This window comes from Macrosteles quadrilineatus, unplaced genomic scaffold (assembly GCF_028750875.1).
Source record: "Macrosteles quadrilineatus isolate MER2022 unplaced genomic scaffold, UCM_ALF_1.0 Scaffold_3__2_contigs__length_128488019, whole genome shotgun sequence".
In the NCBI taxonomy this organism is placed as follows: domain Eukaryota; kingdom Metazoa; phylum Arthropoda; class Insecta; order Hemiptera; family Cicadellidae; genus Macrosteles; species Macrosteles quadrilineatus.
Window position 1 is genome coordinate 83,452,602 of NW_026542596.1, and position 23,690 is coordinate 83,476,291.

The 23,690-nt window shown below is 33.2% G+C and overlaps 1 protein-coding gene across 1 annotated transcript in view; it reads left to right on the forward strand.

Moving 5' to 3' along the window:
• LOC128990625 (serine/threonine-protein phosphatase rdgC-like) overlaps nucleotides 1–14,992 on the forward strand; it is a 76,635-nt gene extending 61,643 nt beyond the window's left edge. The window contains exons 8-16 of the mRNA XM_054413098.1: nucleotides 3,331–3,497; nucleotides 5,262–5,298; nucleotides 5,714–5,863; nucleotides 6,620–6,706; nucleotides 7,113–7,298; nucleotides 8,180–8,435; nucleotides 9,280–9,443; nucleotides 9,798–9,882; nucleotides 11,266–14,992. Of these exons, the coding sequence (XP_054269073.1) occupies nucleotides 3,331–3,497; nucleotides 5,262–5,298; nucleotides 5,714–5,863; nucleotides 6,620–6,706; nucleotides 7,113–7,298; nucleotides 8,180–8,435; nucleotides 9,280–9,443; nucleotides 9,798–9,882; nucleotides 11,266–11,489 (1,356 nt within the window). The 3' untranslated portion in view covers nucleotides 11,490–14,992. The remainder of the gene's footprint in view (nucleotides 1–3,330; nucleotides 3,498–5,261; nucleotides 5,299–5,713; nucleotides 5,864–6,619; nucleotides 6,707–7,112; nucleotides 7,299–8,179; nucleotides 8,436–9,279; nucleotides 9,444–9,797; nucleotides 9,883–11,265) is intronic.
• Nucleotides 14,993–23,690: the final 8,698 nt, after the last annotated feature.

A 23,690-nucleotide genomic window follows, 5' to 3' on the forward strand; every position in this document is an offset into this window, starting at 1 on the left:
CTTTGAACAATCATTTATTTGGAATGTCAGTCTTGCGTTACAGTAAATGTACATTATGAGTAGGCTTACATTTCAATATGCCTCACTGGCTTGTCTTAATGTTACATATGCAATACTTAAAATAATACACGCAAAAATATTAAAAGAGTTCCCAACTAATTGGCAACTAATTTATTAGGTACCAAATTTATTATTGAAAGTATCCACAGTAGATTGGTTTTCATTTTACTTTATCAACAATCAGGTTTTTGTGACCATCAGTCTTAACTCCAAGAGTGTGTAGAAAGAAATTGTGATGAACACGATCCTTTTGTTGCCAGCTAATGCTGCCAATTACTTTCTGTTACTGTCTTGCAAAAATCCCTTTTCAACATTACTGCACCTTGTTCGCAAATATTAAAGAAACCTTTCTTTAAATTATGTGTGGGAATTAATACAGTATACCAAATGGCTAGTCGTAACGTGTAACCTTTTTTTAGTCTGTTTAATATTCTACAAAAAGTTGCTATATTACAAATGAAAAGGTCAAATTGCCTTGAACTTTTCTCATCATGAACTTGTAATACACCTATTAAGGCAAAATAAGCTTTATGTGACGATCTGATGATGGTCAAATATACGTAATGCACATTATCAGTTCAGGACGAAACTTGGGTCATAAGGCAACAACAAGTAGTTTAACCTTTTTATTTGTCAAATAATTGGTCACGACGAGAAATTAAGTTGCTACATTAATTATATTTTACAAAAATTTAATCACATATTCAATTCCACCCAATTTTGGACAAAAGGCTAAGAAAAATTCTAAGCCACTACATTTGAACCTACATTGTATTAATACTATTGTGTATCATAGCCAAGAACACAAACTTCGAAGAACTTAGAACCCAGTAAAACATTTGACCTGTGAAAGTGCTGTAAATAATATAAAGTAACTTAAAGTAGCTGAGGGATTTAGAGACCAAATTGGAGGCAAATCCTCGTAATGCAATGGAGAGCTGCAACGATATTCATCTAGAATACACCCCAGGGCACCCCTGAATATGGTTCAATCCTCTGGGGAAAATAGCAAATAAAACCGACCCTGTATGAACATTTAGTGTCAGTGCACTTTTCTAATTGCTAACCATCATTTAACCTTTAACTCAGAGTAATCGATTTGTTGATATTTTTATGGCATATTTTATTACAGATTGTTATAATACCTAATTAAGTCTAAATTATAATTAATTCTTAAACTATAATTTAAACCATAATTTTACAAAGCTCTTCCTGTTATGAACTTTTAATCATTTTATCAATACAGATCCTCTAAGATGTTTGAGATAACAAACGGAAAAAAATTCAATTGCTCAAAAATAAGCTGAACTACATTTCCAATCGTTTTTCAACTAAAAAGTTTACACAAAAGAAAAATTTACCCCATCACTACAACCTACGTAAATTTAACCTATTACTTCCTATAGGGTACCTGGAATTCTTGATTATGTACAACCAGATTGGGTGCAGCTGGCCTTGATAATTATGTTATTGATAAAATGACCCTGGCTCATTCATTCAATGCCCATTCTTCTCCCGATTGCCCTTTTTATACACTCCTGAGTGTGTCGGCGTTGGATGAAACTGGTCTAGTTTAGACAAATACTGAAACCCTATGTCAAAAGGCAAGGGCTATCCCTGCTCGTTTCACATACACCCGGCATACCATTAACCCGATTTCTAGCCGGCACCTGCACGGGTCTATTTCTAACTCCCCTTATAGCCAGGTGAGGTGTTATTGAAATAAGGAATATGGTGATGGTATCATATTTGACCTAACCTGCAATGGGAGTTCAAAGAAACCTTGATTTAAGGACAATCCTCTTTTAATATGTTCATCCGGGTTATTTTTACTTTCTCCACCTATAACGTATTGTATGGATAAAATATTGTTTTCGTCAAATTTTTCGATGTTTTGAATGGATATATTCGTTTTGGGCCCCCTGAACCCAAAAAAATGGTTTGCAAAATGTTATGTCTGTGTGTGTGTCTGTATATGTGGATGTGTTCAGAGTTACGCCTGTAGTCCGATTTTGATTAAATTTAGTATTTGCACACTCAATAAAGGGGTTGTAGAGGACATGGAGATACAATTCTAGGACAGTGCAAGATTTGAATGCAAGAAAATGTTCATTAATTGTTCCCCGTTATGCCAGAACTGCAAAGGGAACTGTTTAAACGGAATGTCCATTCTGATGAATGGGCATGATGAAGAATATATGAGCCACACTCTCGCATCAATAGCCGATACTGAATCTAAAACAAGAATTGGATTATGGAGATGCGCTCGAGGGTGATTCTCAGTTCCAGACTTGTTCAAATTTACATAAACAATTTTAATTTTCAACACAATATATACAATTGAGATGTTAGTGCTCTAAAACTTGTGTTCTTTTTTATCAATGTAAAACAACATTAATCTAATGGACTATATTAACTTATTTGATGAAAAACTCAGGGAAAATATATTTGTAAAAGAATTTCCATATTCATTTGAGAATAGCTTGGAAACTTAGGCATATTCAGAAGAAATAAATAAAAGTGTTTTTCTATTTTATCATCTTTATTTTTATACTTAAATTTCTTTCTGTACGGATTTAACTTTAATGGAAGATTTAAAGAACTAAACTAAACTAAATTTCCCCCTCCTCCCGCTGAAGTAGCAGGCCAAGGGGTGGAGACTTTTGTAGTTTTATCTTCTAACTACCATAAACACATTCCAGCAAAAAAATCCCCCCCTCCATGACCTTCAACCCCCTCTTTTGAGCATTCATTGACCGGACTGTATGTAGGGTACCTCCAGGTGTTTTTTAAAACTATTTTGAATTTTAATGGAAATTTTTGATTGACACTCATAAAATAACGAAAAACTCGAATTTTCCAAAAATGGTCCGAAGGATTTTATTAAAAATATAGAATGTAATAGTCCTTCTACAAAAAAATCTTACAACTCTCGTTGATGTAAAATGTACGGTTAAAAAGTTATTGCAAACTGTATTATTTCCCTATATTAACCCATATATAACGGGGAATCGGATAAAAATCTGTTTTGATTAAAATAAGTATGTTATTGTCATTATAATTAAACAAAATATTACAACCCACCATTGCTGACAAAAATACGGTTCAAAAGTTATTGCAACTTTTGTGATTTCCCCTATAAAATAGCAAAGCTACTCCCACCGCATAACCAAAACAAAAATTGTTGAACAGCTTATTGGAGAAAGTACTGCTAGTACCGTTTATTCCACTCTAAAATCTTTTAACTAACAAAATAAATCTATGCCACAGAACGGACTGCCATCAGCGGAGAACCCGTATGTGTTCAACGGTGACTTCGTCGACCGTGGCAAGAAGGGGCTGGAGGTTCTTCTGCTGTTGTTGGCTGTCCTGCTGGTGTTTCCTGATGGAGTGTTTCTCAACAGAGGAAACCACGAGGATCACGTCATGAACACCAGGTGTGAAAACATGTTAAGAACCACAATAGGCTAGCAAATACCAAATTCCTTGTGCGCTTTACTATGGCTTTTAAAATTAAATGAGCTTAGAATCCATAGTTGTCTGTGTTATCGTCTTCATTTGGAGATTGTTCCCAGACGCTTCGCTCTTACCTTTAACTGGTATCTTCAAAGGTTAGACTGCAACTGAGCGTATATTGATCTTTTCAATATGTTCTTGGGGGTTCTTAAATGAATCTTGGTTAGGTGTATTTTTAATTTTAACTTTCCAACTTTATAACTAAATCAATACTTGACACATCGAAGATACTATTATTTTCGACGCTTTAGATTACTTAGACCTATGTTTTTCACCAAAATTTTAAACGATTAGACATCAAATTTTTGTTTCCAAATGAAATAACACCAATCGTAATTGTATTAAGATTTGAGACCATAAAGTCTTCACCTGGATCAAGCTGGCCTTGAATATTACAGTTTAAATTTATGTATACTAGAGGTCGTCCAGTGGTCGAAAATTCGACCAAAAATATGTAATGTACGTACACGCATTGACTATTGGATACTGAAGTAGACAGTCCATCTATGTTGACCAGCTCTTGCCATTTTTTTAAAAAAGAACATGTAGTTGTGTGAGTCAGTCACAGAATGTGTGTCTAAAATCATATTTTCTACCTTATTTTAACATAATAATAAGTCATTCCATAAGTTTGATTTAGTATAAAACATCGTGTATTCGATAGAAATTAGTCATTTAGATCAATCTGTTGGTGACTCACATCAACGACGAAAAATTTAATTTAAAAACTGGCTACAACTTTAACATGGGGATGTAAGTCAAAGGAGTATGTTTTATCCATGGTCAAAGGTCCAGACTTCTCTATTTTCAACCCACACTGTAAATAAAACATGTGATTGTAATTTGTTCCATTTGTTTTGATTTTCTGTTTATATTTCGTTGTTATTTCGTCACCAGCATGGCAACTCATAAAGCCTATGTTAATTAGTTTGTAATTTCAAATTCATTTGTTGTGCTTATATTTGAGCCTATTTTAATTTTTAAAGGGATTCTGCACATCTACATGAAAATATCTTTCTAACAGTATGCGTAGATTTTCCCTGCGATGTGCGCGAGCTGAGAAAAAAGGTTTTAAAGAAACATGCTTGCCTATTAATATATAGAATCAAAATCTAAAACGGAAATATTTTATTTGCAATAAATAAATCCTTTATTCCTCCCCCTTTGAGTATTTGCATTAAATAATACTAAAAGCATGCATTACAAACAAATTGTATTGTTGTTGTGATGTAAACACATTTTACTCATTTTCTCTCACAAATGATACCAAACATATTTCGCATGTGAAATAACATCGATGATTAATATTATTACATCAGCAGAATTTTAAAATAAACAGTTTTATTTTCAAAATCTTAAAAGTAGTATGTTACAATACATCCTCAAGCAGGACAGTAATGTTTAACTTTCTTTGGAAATTGCAATAAAATACATAACAAAAAAGTGTTTTTCAAAATAAATATGTTAGATAATTTTGTAAATAAATAATAAACCCTCGAGATATACATTAAATTATAAATGAACAATATGCTGATCATGGATTACATCGTTCTTTTCCTATTGTAAAAAGTGTGCCCTGGAAAGCTTCCCTTGTGATTCGAATTTATTATTGCTTTTAGCGACACTAAGGGTTCTTGGTTTCTTGAAACGTTAACTTTAGACTCAAACTTTTGTCTTTATTTCAGATACGGATTTATCAGGGAAGTTAAGCTGAAGTACAAGGTAAGTTAGTTGTTCGGTATATATCAAGTGTAAGTATAAAAGTATTTGAGAAAAAAGTAAATTGGGTTTGTGATTATCATTTCAGTTGATAACTGGATTACGTTAAGCCTAGTGATAGCGATAATTAGTGTAATTATATCATAGTGTGTAATATGTAATATTATCATATTATCATTTATAATATTATCACTATGAAATATTATCATAGTGTGATAGCTCAATATATTTTTCACTCTTTATTTTTAGATTCAAAATATAAAAAAAACTGTACATAAAAAATGTTTATGTGAATTTACAAACTACTATTTAAATGACAACTAAGTATTCAGTGGAGTTAAAATGCTAATAATACCATTTTGATGATAGATTTTGATCTAAACTCTGTTCATCATGGTGAAATGTTGGTTGTTTTCAGCACAACGCTGAGCGGCTGCTTAAGCTGATCGAAGGGGTGTACAGGTGGCTCCCCCTAGGCACAGTGGTCAACAACAAGGTACTCATTGTTCACGGAGGCATCTCCGATATCACGGACTTGGACTGGGTTAGGAGTCTAGACAGACAGAAGGTATGATCTCTCTCTAAAGCAAGTGTAAATCTCTGGTCTCCAGAAATAATATCCCTAATTTTCTCTCTATCGTTCACCCTAAAAGTTAATCTTTCACTCCCATCTCTTGAAGCCTATAAAAGTCATCCTCTGGGGTATTAAAGTCATGGATAACATGGGGTTTTGGGGGTCATAGAGGTAATTCATAGCTTTATAGAGCTTTTTTCCTTCTTAATTGCCTTATGACCCGCAGTGAATATATTCTTTTCGGTAGTTGAACTTGTAATATTTTAACATGTTCTATCACCCTTAAACGCCCAAACTTATTTTAATTATGATAACAGACATCCATTTGTACAACATTGATCGTACACAAGGTTACAAAACGGGCTTAAATGTGTAAGAGAATGGGGAAAAAGAGCATCCCAATGCTTCAGTGTCTTGGCGGTGAAGTGTTAAGTAAGGATGAAGGAGAGATCCATGAATATTAACCAAGAATATTGTTCAAGAAAACGGCTTGGTAAATAATTTCCAACTTAAACCAGGGGTGGAGAGGGGCCACAAGATTCGTTGTCACTTCTTCTCTATATACAACTCAACTCTTTCTTTGCGTGCGTTCTCCAAATCTCAAGCTGAACCATCCCACGATAAATTTGTTTGTGTATTTTTTAAGATCTACTTGCCTTACACTTTGGTATTTACTTATCTTTCACATTGATCAGTGCCAAATGCATGACTTATAATATGTTTGTGATTATTAAGTCGTTTTTTCTCCAGTATGTATCTCTGCTGAGGCCACCAGTTGTCCCAGAGACCAACAACGCCGTCGCCACAGAGGCCATTGATAAGATGGAGTGGAAACAGGTGCGTTAGTAAAAATTGAAATAATAAATTTATTTGAGAATCCTTTCTATTACCAATTCAATGAAGACCAATTTGAAGTTAGTAAAGCTGCTTGGGTCAACGACTTAAATTATAATATGAAATTGTACTTCACCATTTGAAATGTCTGTTGTGAGTTAAGTTTAAGAGTTGGTGTCTATCTTGCGTTGGATGTAAAAGTTTAGTTTATCTTAAATTATGATAATTACTTCTAATGGAATTTGTATTAAAAACAACCGAACCGATAAAAAACTAGATACCTATCCACGTAAGGCTTTGTTTTGGTTATTTTGACTGCCCATTCAGGAAGTATTATCTTTAAATCATATATTTGTACGCCATGTACAGATACAAAGCTTTGATTTAATTTTTGTACCACTGACCACAGGTGTTCGACATCCTCTGGAGTGACCCGCAAGGCACGGAAGGCTGCATACCTAACTCCTTACGAGGGGCAGGCACCTACTTCGGCCCTGACGTCACTGAGCAGTTCCTAGCCAAACACAACCTTATGTTCATCATCAGATCGCACGAGTGTAAGATTGATGGATACGAACTCACTCATAACGATAAGGTGGGTCTGAGAACTCATGTAAAGTGCAGTACAAAGTTTAAAATGCGTATATTAAATGAAATGTTTTACGACAATAAATGATTAAAAGCTTTCTATAAATTCGAAAAATTTGTAAAAATAAATTTGGTAAGGTCTGGTTAAATTTACAATATAAACTAATACAAAAACTATTAAAATCTGACTCACACTAATAAAAACAAATATATTAAATTTGTTTTTATTAATGTGAGGCAGTTTTTAAAGAATATAACACAATTCAGAATATCGTTCTTTATGTCCCTCCTTCATATCCAAGGACGTTGGTTCTAGCTCGGGACCCTTTAACACACTATTTCAGGTTAGATCCAGAGGGTTGTGGAATTATCTTTTCAATCAAATCTATTGCTGATTGACGGGAACCAGGATTTAAAAGACATACTGTTACCAATATACCAGCTCGCTCCCCAACTAGATGTACTGCACTGGCTTATACAGTTAGCCATACAACAATCCAACATTTTGGGCTGACTTTATACTCGTATTAAGAGAGTAGCGTGTGAGGGTCATCAAAATAAGATAGAAAACAAATGCTATGATTAAATTTCACATCATGTTTACTAACGTAGGTGCTCAGCTACCGATTCAGACTTACTTGAAAACAAATGTTTTTTGCGTCCAAATCTTACTAAACCTGGTTAACACTAACGATTCATTAGGTGTGAAAAAATCTACTTAGACAACTTTCATAACCAAGTATGCCGGGTAAGCGAATAAACTCTTGTTTAGGACATTTCATCTAAAGATTTGCTGCTCACAATATCACTGTCATTTCACTTAACGATTCTTGTAATAGAATGTTTAAACTAAGATAATGAAACTCAAATTCAACACTTTTTACATAGGTGGTGACGATATTCTCCGCGTCCAACTACTACGAGACGGGATCCAACAAAGGTGCCTACATGAAGCTGGTAGGCCCTCAGCTGGTACCGCACTTTGTACAGTTCAACACAGCCAGGTCTGTGGCCAAGGCACTCACCTTCAGACAGAAGGTGGGGCTGGTGGAGTCGTCTGCCATCAGAGAGCTGAGTACCAAGGTCCAAGCTCACCGGGAGAAACTTATAGTAGCCTTCAGGAGATCAGACAACCACGACACCGGTAGGTCCAGAGTAGATGTATGAATATATAGTAGAGGGATGATCGTGTCAGAAATGCAAATTTTCAATACGCTAGTAAACGATACTGGTTAAAACAAGTATTAAAAGGTTGGTGGCCTCTTTTAACTTGCATTTGCCCATCCACATAGGCTATGGGCCTGATGGAACGTATGCGGCAAAGCAAGCGGTGAGCCGGTACAGTAAAATGGTAAACTGTACTGATTAAAAGTAGCGGCAGTGAACAGGGTCCGAACCCACGACATCCGATTCTATTCTATTCTATCCCTGAAGTCCGTGACGCTACCTACTGAGCCAACGACTCAGCCAAATCTAGTCTGTAGATTACTCTACCGGGCGACTCTAATATAATTTCCTTGTATTCGCATTTATATCAGAATACTTATTTTCAATGTCAGGATACTTTCATCAGAGTACTTTAACTAGTTGTCAATCATCAGAGATTTGCACACATTAACAATAATAGTATCAACAAATTTGACTAGATCAAGTAAGTGTAAGTGATTAACGTTACAAACATGGATTATATTGACAAACAAAACAATGAAGAGATGAAAAGATTAAATTGTAGGACACTTGATTATGTATGAAGCCTGACTACATTGAGAAACAAGAAACAGTTGACACAGAGATACAAAATAACAGCAAAACAACAGCAACAAAAGGGAGATAAATAAAATTTAAAGTTTAAAATGTTGGTCCCTAGGATAACAAATATAAATGACTCAAACTTCTCAGCTGGTTTAGAAATAGTAAAGTGGTAATGAAAACAAACATACAAGCAGCTTGCTCCAATTTGATATTCTACTTGCTTGCCTTCTATCCAGGACTGGTGACGGTGTCGGAGTGGTGCTCCGCCATGGAGGAGACCACTGGTCTCAGCCTTCCCTGGAGGATGCTCAAGGAGAAGCTGGTCTTGATGGACCCCGCTGGCTCGGGAAAAGTCCGCTACATGACCACCTTCCAGGACATCGAGCCTGCCAGGCGAGGGGTGAGTCAGGGGGTGGCAGAAGGGAGTTTCATGGTGATACATAGTAGAAAGATTTGACGATTGAACTAATCGTTTCCAATCCCTTTAAGAATTTTTATATATGATGTTGGAAATAAAGTAGAAAACTAAATTCAAGAACAACCTTTCTTAAATTTCTTTCTAAACCTTAAGTCAAAACTATTTTAATACAAATTTGTACAACCATATTTTCGTTCTTGGTTTTTTTAGTAGTTGGAAAGGGTTTCTTTCACCCTTGTAAACCATTGTTAATGTAAATTTTTCTTTGTTCGAACCGTTTTAAAAATAACTTAAAGTTTCAATATTTAACGTTTTAAAATAATCTAAATGTTTCAGCACGGGGCCACCGTAGTTGAGACGCTCTACAGGAATAAGTCGAGTTTGGAAGCCATATTTAGGATAATAGACAAGGATAATTCAGGTAAACCATACAGAGAAGATTGGTCCTTTTTACATTCCTAAAACAAATTTTTCTCCGTACACACAATTACATATTTATATTTAAAGCACTGAGAATTACCGTGGCACTTTATATAAAGTTTATACTTATATAAAATGGTTATAAAATTTATGAACTACGATAGCAAAGTAACAATCTTGTAAATGAACGCGAATCTATTGCAATATCCAATTTAAGCATGAATTGTAATATTACCACGCCTTTGAGGGATTTCCTTTGAAGGCAAGAGTCTTAATTCAATGTCCTGATTGCTCAAGTATATTGAAGTTATACGTTGATTTTCTTTAATAAAAAGTTTTTCATCGATTGAACGAGTAATGTTATTGATAATTACGAGTATAGTGCTTTATTCATCTGGTTTTCTACAATAAAATGTAATGTAATGTACGTATATTTTTACTTCAAATTAACATTTATTTTTTTCACAAATACACATTGGTTACACAGGAGGCAGTTTTTCGTAGGGAATAAAAGCACATTGGTGTAATCCTGGTGTAACCTACTGTGTATCCATGTATTTGCGTAGGGTCTTAGGGGGAAAAAAATGTGGGACGGTTAAAAATTGTTACTTAACAAATTAACAGTACATAATTCAGGAGTTACTACATTCTAAATGCAAATAAACTTAGAATTTCCCCACCATAATTTTGGAATGCATTTTACGAGGTTCAGTGGTGCAAGACATTTTTACTTCTTCAAAAAATTCAGATCGAATTTATTGGAAAAGACCAAGAATAACCTACAACTCTACTCCACTGACCACTTGAGCATCGCAATACGCCACCAATCTTCTAAAACATCCTAACATATAGCCACCACAACGAACACTGACCAAACTATTAACCCATAACCACATCTGCAACAAGCCGCTAAATGACAATCCCACACCTCAACAACAACTCACAACCACAACCAACAATAACAACAACACACAAGAACACGACCTCGAAGAGGTTACCAGTCTTCGCTGGTAAGAGGTTACCTACCTGGTTCGTAACGCTCACAACTCCTATTAAATATCCTATAATACTAAAGGAGAGTCTTAGTACAGCCCCAGCGAACTAATTATCTCCTGGATCATCATGACCACGTCACTTTAAGAGGTAAAGAACGGTTAAAATATATATTAATTATTACAAAAAAATTATCACTGGACGAAAGTAAAGAAAAAATGAATTGATAACGTGTTCTTTTATGAAATTAACATTGTATGCTTGAACTAAAATTCAAGTTCAAATGCAAATATAGATCAACTACTCACCAAAATTAATTTAGTATTTTTTTAGAAAAAAAAGTTAAACCCACTTTTCTGCACTTTTTCACCTCCACTGTTTTCTCTTTCAGGTTACATATCCTTGGAGGAATTCAAGGACGCGTGTGAGTTGCTGGGAGAGCATCTTCAGCATCCCCAGGACGAGGCCCTGGACATCTGCAAGAGTATGGACATCAACAAGGATGGCCTGGTGGACCTCAACGAGTTCCTGGAGACCTTCAGGCTTGTAGACATGGAGGTCGGGAGAGGAGACTCCGTGGATGTTGACTCTGACGACGAAGGTGACCGGGACTGAACGGGAGAAACTGCAAATGGGGATTGATAATAACGTCATGTCATAGAGAAACATGAAAAGAATTACGGGAAGATTTACTGATCACATATTATAGTTGTTTTCATGGATCACGTTAAATGGGATAAGCAGGATTACAATACCATAATGCTATACTGCGTTGATTCAAGTTCCAAGATTTAGGATTTCATCAAGCTTTTCGGTCATTGACGATTGACCAAGTCACTAATAACATAACAGAGAATAATGCCCTGTTGACTCACAAACAATGTCGTAACCAGACCTGCAGCTTGGTTTGTACAGGTAAGGTTAATGGTTAAAAGACCATTAAACGTTGGTCTAATCCACTAAGATCAACTCAGGATCACAAAGCAAGGTAATCCAAATTGTAACATTTTATCATACATGAGTTGTTTACGTCGATTTTACGACAGCAATGCGTTTTGAACACTGGAAATGCCGGAATTGTTCATTGTGTTAACAGTCATATTAATTCAAGTGGGGCCATACGCCAAACTTGTTTTTGTCGAGCTAACATTTCGTATGTTTGCAGTCAAATGATACAACAGGACATGCCATTATTCAAAAGAGAACTAACAGGACCTTGCCATTATTCAAATAGTTATCAAATAATTCTTTAATAATCCAATGTACACGTGATAAATTTAACCACCACATATTTTGTGAAGCATCAGCCCTTCTAGCCAAGCAACGCTTTACAATTTTCTTCCTACGAATTTCTTCAACTGCCTTAATGTTTGGTCCATGTAGGCGTTGATAAAAAATAAAAAAGGTCGCGTTAGAAATGAAGATTATGTTGTTAAGGCTGCGGGTATAAAATTATGTATTGATGAACACGTCTTATTAACTTTAAAATGTTTGAGATACTCTTGATGTTGTTTCTTCATGAAAATGTCCCTTATTACATGTGCAACATTAAACTAGATTGTTAAAAAGTGGTAAATCTTATTTGAAAATGATGCTTTCAAGAATTAATTGTTTAAGACAACAAATATAATATTATCCAAAGTGAGTGAATTCAGTTCCAATTCTTGAGTTTAGATGAGTTAAACAGTTGAGAATAATTAAAATATGTTTTATAAATTTACAACGAATACTCTTTGTAAGCATCTGGTAAGCATGCTGTTTTCTTGTTACATGTAATATGGAAGCCAAATAGAAAAGACAAGTTGATATTAAAATTGCAACTTCAAAGTAAAATGTCTTGTATTTGGTGCTCAACTTCTAGTCGATATATTTTAGTGATGTGCCAAAAGACAGATAGATACCTTTATGGAAGTTGGATCTGTAAATAGTTTTGAGAAATCTAAGTTGTAAATAATATTAGTTATTATGAAGGAATTGTCCATCTGTGTAGATTGTATATTTCAACCACTGGCTGTGTTTACTGTTGAAGTGTCGTATATACTTTATATACGTTTATATACGTGTATATACGTTTATCATATACTGTATAGAGAATGAAATACTTATATGATATAAATGTAGTTTTTTCTTAACAATATAGTTAAATGTTCGATGTTCTTCAATTATTCTCATGTAAACACCAACTCTATTGTAACCATTAGCTCTGTGTATTCCAGTTATTAGGTACTCTAGTATCTTCTTACAAACACAAGATAAACGTTCTACGTTTTGTCGTCTGCTCTTGGGTATTAAGATAATGATAACTGTAAGTAATATCACTAGATCTATTCAAATTTGGTAAATTGCGTTAAAAGTGAAACTTCAATCTCGTAAAATCTATGATTTAATAAGTTTTTAAATGACTCTTTTAGTAATAAACAACCTCAATTATGACGTAACAAAGTGCTAATTTAATATGTCCTAATATGTAAAATATAATGAACACCACAATAATAATAAACTTTTTTAGTATCGTGCGAAATCAATAGTTAAATGTAAAACCTCTTCAATTTTGTTCACTGTATATTCTGGTTAGTGTGTCTTATTTTAGAGATATTTAAAAACAAACTTACTTCTTAGTTGTTCCTACTCAGTTCAAAGGTCAGCTGATTATTACGTTTTGTGAACCCTGTGTGTATTTACTGAACAGTTTCCATTTTTTATGCAATCGTATTTATAATCAAGCCCTTCTATCTATGTCATTCTAGCAGAATGAATTCAATTTTATGAAATTTTTCCCAAGTCACCTATTCCCATTTTTTACTGATAATAAGTGAATGGCTGGATAATTATATGTAAGAAATAATCGTATAAATTGGTTGTGGGCCGTACTCAGTTAATATGTTTTATTGTCAGTGTTATCAAGGGAAACTCAAGCCAAATTAAACTGTTTTCTCAAAATAACGAGCTATTGATTGGAATTAAATACAAAGGAGCTTACTACTACTGGTCCGTCCACATATAATGATCAAAAACCTAATATAATTTATTGAAATAAATTATATTTTTTGTAAATACATTTATTTCATTTATTCGTGATTCCCCTACGTTTTCGAACCGGGATTGATCTAAATGGTTTTTCTTATCAAATGTGTAACTGTATTAATGTAGAGAAATAAATATTAATGTTTGATTAAAATCGTGATATTTTAAAATTAAAAAAAAAACTATTGAAAATGTAATCTGTTGTATTACCTTTAATTAGGGTAATAATTGACACGGCTAGCTGGGTGGATAGTTACCATTGATAGGGACCATAACAATATTAACTATTATTTAGATTATAGTGTAAATATTTGATGTAAATTATTTTTATGTAAAATTTATTAGGAGGTTACTATACGTATTGGTGGGAATATTAATAAGTTTATAAACTTAATAAAAGAATAGCATGTCAATGTTTTGTTTTAGTTAAAAACGTTTGTATTTTTTATTTTACGTTAAAATAAAGCTTTGTTCTCTGTAATGTCAATTGTAATTTAAAACAGTATTTTAGTTGTGTTTATAACGTTCATTGTCCAGAGTTTGTGAGTGTTTAGATTTTAGATTGGAATGTTAACTCGTTTTATAGTTCCACATTTAGTTCTGAATCTTGGTAGGAACTTTAAGGACAAAACGGGTGCTTCATGTGGTTTTTGTATAATAGTTGTATTGATGTTTGTTTCGTCATTGACGTAATTTTATTTATTCAATTTAAACAAGATATAAACAACAGATGGCTCCAAAATATGTTTTACTTTTCAAATGATGCATGATGGTTAACCTATAAAAGCACCTAAATATGATTAATATGAAAAAGTTTGACGACTATTAAAAAATATCACACACACACTTTGTAATAGTATGCATATAAGTAAACATATTCCAAATAATTTAGGAGTTGATTAAAATATATGAAAATATATTTTAACAAATCAATGAATATCTTAAAGTCACCCTATTAAGTCGAAGACTTTCGTGATACAATTTTGGTCAAAGTGTATTTTGTTTTTAAATACGTAAGTTAATTTGATGTAAGAAAAAAGTTTATTTTTTAACTCGTCTAAATAAAAAATCTGTTTAATTGTATCTTTCAAAATATATCATTAAATACATACAGTATAAAACATGCCTATGATATATTTACCCTTTTTTCATGAGCAATGTGTATTTTTATTAATCATGTGTTATGAACGGCAATTGCTTCGAAGAAAAGTGGACTGACCATTAAGACCAAACTAATGTAAAAGTCAATAAAAGGCTACAGATAAAAGTAATTGTCGTCCTAAAAGGATTGGAAGTACTAATTCCTTTTTTTATTATCAAACAATTATAAAATATTTCGCAATGCAATTTGGACGTTTAAGAAAATAGAAATAGAAGATTAATTCTCAAGAAAAAATGTATTAACAGCTTTTTTCTTACTATAAATAACATATGTGCATTCTACTTATTGCATATACTTAAACATACTTATACTACATACTTACTTAATTACGTACATACGTACTTACTTATTGCATTTTACTTCGTGCAGTTACTTATTGTTTAAATTGTAAGAATAGAAAGATTTTATTATTCCTGTAATGTTATTTTTATCTCCGTCATAACATTTGTTTGCCACTCGTTATTTTTGAAATAGCAAAAATTGGAGGTTGGAGACACAGAGAATCAAAGGAAAACTTTGGGATTGGCTTTGTGCCGCTCAACATATATCTTGGTCTAGAGACAGTTTGAAGACGTTCTTTAGGAAAGTTTGATTTTCTTTTACAACTTTTGGAAATAAACTAAAGCAGTTTCATAACGGACAAACGCTATACAACATTTCCTTAACAGTGGTCAATCTATACTTCACAAAACGTGAAACGTTCTTTCACTACCACAAAATTATATTACTTTGAAATAATTCCATAAATTACGTTTTCTTGGGGTTAATATTAGGTTTTTAACAAATTGAACAACATCTGCTAAACTTTTTAAAATTTATAATAGTACACTTACTAAGTCCAATTGTTTGTTTTGCGTTTTAGAGATTCAATATGAACTATATTGGGACTCGGGAATTAGTTATATTTGCTTAACACTCAAATATTTATAGTATGAAACATAAGTGAAAGCAACATAGTATTCCTAAGGCACTAAAGATGCATTAAGAAATTTGTAAAAACTGATAGTAAAAAAGGGAAATTTATTAATAACAAAAAATTATGATGAGGTCTTACCTTAGCAATCATAAATGTTGTCGATCCAACGAAATCGATTTCAAACCCGAAGTTCATCATCAGTTGGGATCTAGTTCGAACAAATTTCAAAAGTCCTATTCACCCGAAGGGTTTCGTAGAAGAAAAAAATAACACTGAATAATGTACAAGAAACACGAATTTGGCATATAAATTTGGGTCATAATCCATGATTTAAAATATGGTTTAACCTCATTTTTACTGGGAAACATTGTACTTAAACTGTTTTACATATTCATTATATTTTCCTATTCGATCAACTTAAGAATATATTATGTTTATTCACATCAAATAACTTACATTTTATCAACTTTATTGAAGTTCTTTATGATCACATACAACTACAGATTTCCAAACAACTGCTTGGCCCTGTTTTTCATCATCAAACACATTGTAGACATCAGCAAACTGAAGTATAAAAGTACACGCAGATATATTTTATATTTTTTAAGAATTAGACGTCTTTTATGTATCTAAAGTCGATGGTTTTTGGTATTTAATAAATTTGTATAGTCACGTAACTACAAAGGGAATAGAAAGAAAGTCATTTTGACAGTAAGCAAATGTAACATAGCAATAACAATAAGATGGCAATATTACATTCCATCGCATCGTTATGAAGATATTCTTCAAACCATTCCTCATGTATTCTGACACAAAGGTAATCATATTGTTTTGATTTTCCAGGGATCCCTGAATCAAGATATAATGAAATTGGTCTTTGACATTTCTCAGTTTTCCCCCTCGAGAAATGCGACTAATCGAAGGTGAAAACGTTTTAGGAAGATGTGTTTTCTAGGTTATGCATAGATGAAGATATACTACTGATATACATATACCTAAATAATAGTAAATTCAACGAAATATATTTCATTCAGACCGGAAACAACGAGAACACAGGTTATGGATTCCTGCAAAACTGAGTAGTTTTATCATTTTGTAGACGAAAGGTAAATATCAATGATATAAGAATACCAAAGAATAAACTTTATGACCTGAAATTTAACACTATTTTCCATCCTGCAAGACTATATACCCCCATGTTTCGTAAATGTATTAAGTTAGTTTTAAGTTAATGTTAGATACACTTATAAATAAAAATCTTAAAAACTGCTTCTTTAAATATTAGGACATTTTGCAGCTACAGTTACTAAAAGGCCGCAATTGCACAAATGTGTGTGTGTTTTTTTATGTAATAATGTTCGAACGTTCCTTTGCAAAATACAGGAGATATAAATTGAAGCGAACTGAAGGTTCTATGTAACAAATAAACATACAATGCTGACATGAAGAATGTTACTAACATTTCAAACGATAATATCCCTTCTGGGAAATGTTTCATAAACAAAAGGTTTCACATCCATTTACCATGACACATCATGCTTTACATAAGTTCTCAAACAATTTCCTATGTTGTGACAAACAACAAGAACGTTTTGAATTTAATTTATTTGGTGTGGGTTTCTCATCATTTGAAATTATATTAATCATACACATCAATTTATATATAACTAGCAGAGTACCCGTCCTTCGTACGGGATTGGCATATAAGTATAAAATGATTATTGCATTAATTTATACTCAAGCTCTGCGTTTACAATGGGGGAGGACGCAGTTTGATGAAATTTCTTTCTTTAAATTTACGGTATTGTATAGTATTACACATCTACCATAGCCATAATGTTCTACCACTTCAGTTAAACAATTAGAGAAAAATAAATTATTAAAGATTCGCAAAATATCACAAATTATTCATGAAATTAAAAACATAAACATAAGTATTAACAATCTAGCTTTGACAGTTCTCATTGCGTATCACGATTTTTTGTTGCTGCTTGATTCAAATTAGCTGTTTTCATACATACAAAAATAATAGTGCTGCACCCTGTTGATAAATCTCATAACCTTTAATACTTTTGCATATCATAGAACCAACTTTTTTAGTTGAAACAGCTGACTAAATTCTTTAATTCCCTTTAAATATGACTACTCATAAGGTTAACATGGGGAGCTACAGAGCCACTGGGGCGGAGCCCGAAAGGATTTTTGAGATAAGAATATGCCTATATGTTAATCGGGAATGTGAGCTATCATCATGCCGAATTTCAGCCGAATCCGTCCAGTAGTTAATGCGTGATTGAACTTCAAACAAACAAACAAACAAACAAACAAATAAACAAACACACAAACTTTCACATTTATAATATTAGTAAGAAGTAAGATGTTACTTAACTAGTTTATGTCAATAAAGGTACAATTACTGTGTTATTTTATCATGACACTGTTGATAAATGTATATAAATCCCCGCATGAATTTATGTATTATATTTTTTGCTTTAATTTTTAAATTAAATAGCCTACATTCTGTAAATGTTTTAAGAGAAAAGTAAACTTTAATAATATGTAGCGTAATAATACGCAAAAGACTTTACTATCCTAAGAGCCTAGCCCGATAAATCAAATAACCTTTTAATCCCGTGCGTTTTAGAACAAATCTGCATAAGGCGAATTCTATACACATTCACTTAAGAGATGTAGCCTATATGTGCCCTTAATCTACGAAAAGGTTTGTATCTAAAAAATGTAAAATTTAATTATATTAAAACTTAACTACATTAAATTACATATAATTGCTTTTAAATAATTCCTGCAACCAATTAAAATAATATAGGGCATATGTTTGTGTTAACACAAAAGCAGATAGTATTCGTTTCTTTTTCCTTAGCCCAATTCGGTTGTACACACAGATTCCTGAATAATTGTCCATACTCCCCACTGCCCACGTGTTTGCATGATAAGTTGATTTTGAAATTAATTTACCGAACCTTATAATCATTTGTTGGTGCCATTCGATGCAAACCAATGAATTTCATGTGAAAAAACTGCATTGCGGAGTGAATCCCAGTACGACAAAATCCTGCTAAAAGTCAGGCAGTATATGATGGCCCGATACTTTTTAATAAATCAGAATCGGTAGAGGCATAACAATTTTTGTTGTCTGTTAGTAGATGTAATTTGGGAGCAATCGTCAGGCTTTGGGCGTGATTAGCTGATTTTGGTTACACTCAATGAAATTTAAAATCCCTTTTTAACAAGTTAACAAAAATTTATTCGTTTTATATGACTGTATTCCGCTCAAATAGGAAAAAGCACAATTAAAAATTAATAATGGCTTGTCGATGAACAATTTCTTTTTGACCCTCTAAAATCAGCAGGATCTTTAGGCTGTTTTTAGAATACATGCGGTAATCCAGAATTTTCTATATTCCAACCTCACCAAAGTGCCGGACTAGCTTAAGGCAAACTATTTCATTTCATAAGCGTTTAGTTCATTTTCTTCTGCCAATTGATTTTAATTATCTTACATGTACTTTTACTATGGTAAATCGTGGAGCTTCGGTATTCAAGGTCCTAGGTTCGAATCCCATCAATCCAAAATTGTATTAAACAATGCTGCCCTCTAAGGCTAGCCTGAAGTAATGACTAAAATTGTTCCTGAATGGAGCCTTGAGTACTATAATTTGAAGTAGGACATAGATGAAAACCATCATTGCCCTGCAAGTAGACCTTTTATGTAGAATAAGGTTAGTAATTTCTTAAAGACGGAACTGTCAGATCAGACTCAGGATATATAGACGGACAGCGCCCCGCCCTAGTCTGGCACGCCACGTTGTGCGTGTGAAGTCTGTGTGAAGCAATAACTTAAGTCATTAATTAGTATAAACACCACTTAAAATAGAGCAGTTTTACATCACATTTTAAGCTATACTACGTGTACAATGCAGTCGTCTGCCTGCAATATTGATCGGAGCTAGCATATACATCCAATACTTTCCTGGTCAATGGTACATCTGTGTCTCGTAAATGAGATTAAATACTTGCAGTTTCCAATGTCAATGGAGAGTGAGATGGTCTAGTGGTTAGAGCACGGGACTTCGGTTCCTGGGTTCCCGGGTTCAAATCCTGCCAAATCATCAATGGATTTTATCTAAGTGACAATGCTGCAACCCCTAGGTCTAGCCTGAAGTAATGTGATAAACAATCCCAGGCTCATGCCGAGCGTCCTAGGACAACAAAAAACAAAAAAGCTAAATAAACTTTAGAGGTCGAGGGTTTTTTTAACATTTTGTTATTTCAGTCATTTCAAAACCTCATATAACCAAATAAAATTATATAATCATACAAAAATACTCGTCCACTAGGTATATAACCCAATAGTAAAGCACAAATCATTAAATGAACCCTAAATTGATACAAACAAATTTCGTCGACACTAGCCATCAGTGTCACCAACAAGAACTAGATACGAAAAACGATCTTCAAAATTCACCTATATGAGAACCTATGTGAAAACGCTCTAAACAAGAATATACAAACTATATTTATTCACAAATTCTATTATATTCTTAATGAGTGAGTAAAGAAAGAAGTAGTTAATAGCTGAGATTCGACGCTTATCTTTTAAGCAGCTGCTGATGTAATAGGGTTAATCTACGCGGAAGTTGGATGAGATCAACACTTTCCGGGTTTAAACTGAAACTCGCATTTTCTTGGTGTAATTGTGTTAGGAAAAGATGACATTTTCGTTACAGTTATCTAATTAAAGCGTTAAATAAAGTTTGTATTTAAATTTACTAAATTCCAATTTATACAGTACTTTGCATAATTGAGCGTACGATATAAATTATGACAGCGCTATGGGTGATCTTCATTTGCAATCTTTCATTTGCATCTTCATTTTTTTTATGTTGACTGGTTGACAAGGTTGACCTACCTATTATTATTAGAACGCAATCTATATAATCTTATATGCTAAAAAACATTTGCAAAATTTATGACAACTAGCCTAGCCATACTCTGGACCGAATTACACGTGGTTGGTACCAAATGGAAGATATTTTCCTATAGATGTGCAGAATCTCTCTATAAATTGAAATAGATTCAAAAATAGGCACAAACATGAATTTAAAATTGAAAAAAAGAAATAACAGAGGCCTTATTAGTTGCCATGTTGGTGACGAAACAAAATTAAACCGAAAATCAATACAAATAGAAGAAATTCCAATCACAAGTTTTATTTACAACGTTGGGTGAAAAAAGAGAAGTTTGCACAAAACATACTTTTGGTCGAGTTAATGTGTTGAGAATAAGTTCCATATTTGGCACGGGGTGCATTTTATATTTTTAAGCGTCCAATCTTTTCACACGTTGAAATACTGAGTTGAAATACTAACTCAAAATCAAACTTTCAGTCTAAAACATTCCAGTTTATTACAACAGCTGTCTACCTGACTAAATACAATTTAGGAAGCCTCAAGATAATTTCTAAGCTCCTTACAATATATTTCATATCAAAAATGTTATCTGACTCAAATTATACAAATTATTACAAACCTCTACTCGTGGAACTAAAGGGGTCAAAGCTATTGCACTCCAAATATTGTGAACTGAATCCATCCTACTGCATCTGACATAATTTTGTAGTGACATAATAAAGGTTGCAAAACGATTTTCCCCACAAACCATAGGCAATCATAAAGAAACTTTTAGAGTTTTATGTCAGGCATTGAGTGGAAATATGTAAACCGTACGGTACCTTTATTTATACCAATACCGTATACGTAAAGCAACGATTGAGGAAACTGGTCTACGCCTTTTAACAACTAAGCCGTGTGTTAACGGTTGATCACTGCAGATACGTTTATTATGCATACGTGCAGTCTGTGTTGCAGTATGGCATACTGGCGTTGGGCGGTGTATCTGCTGCCACGTTGGCTTCTCTTCACGTGACGCAGAAAACCTTAATTAAAATTATAATTAAAAGGCCGAAATATTATTCAACGAATTTTCTTTTTTCCGAATTCCTAGTTTTAAAAATTAGACAATTGTTAATCAAAATACTATTACCTACTTTTTATTAAGAATAATAAGGAAATGATTTTTTCTAGCTTACATCACAGTTATCACACTAGATACAGACATAACTTTGGATACCGCACTCCACAACTAGCCTATAGTTAGTTAAAAAATGACGTATTATACATAGCTCGCATCCTTTACCGCAACTTGCCGCCCAACATAACTGGTGCTGAATCTGGCAGTGTCGCTGTGTATGAACGCAAGGTCTGTGAGTGGCTGATGACTGTAGGACGAGAGGCTGCAGAGGCTATAATTCGCTCACCTTACAAATTCACCTCTTACCTCAAACACCACCATAATAGCTATCAACACACACTTTAATTCATATGTAGAATAATATACACATATTTTTATTGTTGTGCTTATGGTTGTTTATTTGTAAAATAACATTCTAGTATACATATATTTTTTTAAAGCTCCTCATATCTAAGAGTGATATTTAAGACGTACACAATATTTATAAACTGTGCAACTGTGTTTGACCAATGGACAATACATGTTTCCTGCTGATAGGAGCTCTTCCACGGCCTCCTTTAACTACAGGCCGCGGCGTTCGAAGTGGCAACACCGCATCGGAAGGCTGGATGGCTAGCTACGCTACATCACTACACCAGTGAACGCTCGCGCTCGCGCCGCGGAGGATTGGAACAAACACGCTAATTATCTATTAATTTAGATGTTTTATATCTGATAACACTGATGTGTAGGAAAAGGAGTAAATAATTATGTGAGGCTTTCGTGTCAATACAAGAATGTAATACAATATTTATTAAAACCTTTTACGGTACATTGAACATGATTGAACGTATAAGTAGGCGCATGATTGTAGTTTTCTTCCGTCTCTTCTACGTATTTACTCTATGATTTATTAATTGTTAAACACTTAAAATTTAAATCCTATCTGCAATGTTATTTAGTTACAGCTTCTGTGTAAGCTATTGTTTTATCATTGGAATGATGACGTTTACTATACAAAGTAAAAATTAACAAAAGCAATAAATAAAATCATTTTATTCAAGAAAGGATTGACATTTTTCAATGGTTACAGTGGCTATTATTTCGGTCTTTTTTACTTTCGTGTAGATATTTAAAAAATATTGCTCATTCTCAAAATAATTGTTGATACTATTTCCTTCAAATTATTTATTCCATATCGATATTCGATTCGATATCTGACATAAAAACGACTTGTCATTAAAAACCAGCCTACACAGAAGAACAACTGCACGCTAATTATAGGTACAGGTTGTCGCTAATTTTAGTTATTCGCTAATTCCACCTAATTCAATTAAGATGGTGGTCGCCACGCCACTATTGGTTGATGAGCGCTAAATTAAAAGTTTTCGGTAGCCCCACCTTCCGATTGTCTGTTGCAAGAATATGGATTAGTTATTAATGGTTGCGCAATAACAGAATGAATGGAGTAATGTTTTTATTTCTCATAATACTACATAATAACGTGTAAATAAAACACATACTTAAAATTCATAATAAACTACAGCAAATTATTAAAACTAAAAGGAAAAGGCATTTTTGTTTTAGGCTACGGTATTTAATTATGAAGACATTAAGTCGTGAAGTATTTGATACAAAAGTAATATTCTTGTGGATAACCAAAAGGCATATTAAATGGTTTTAG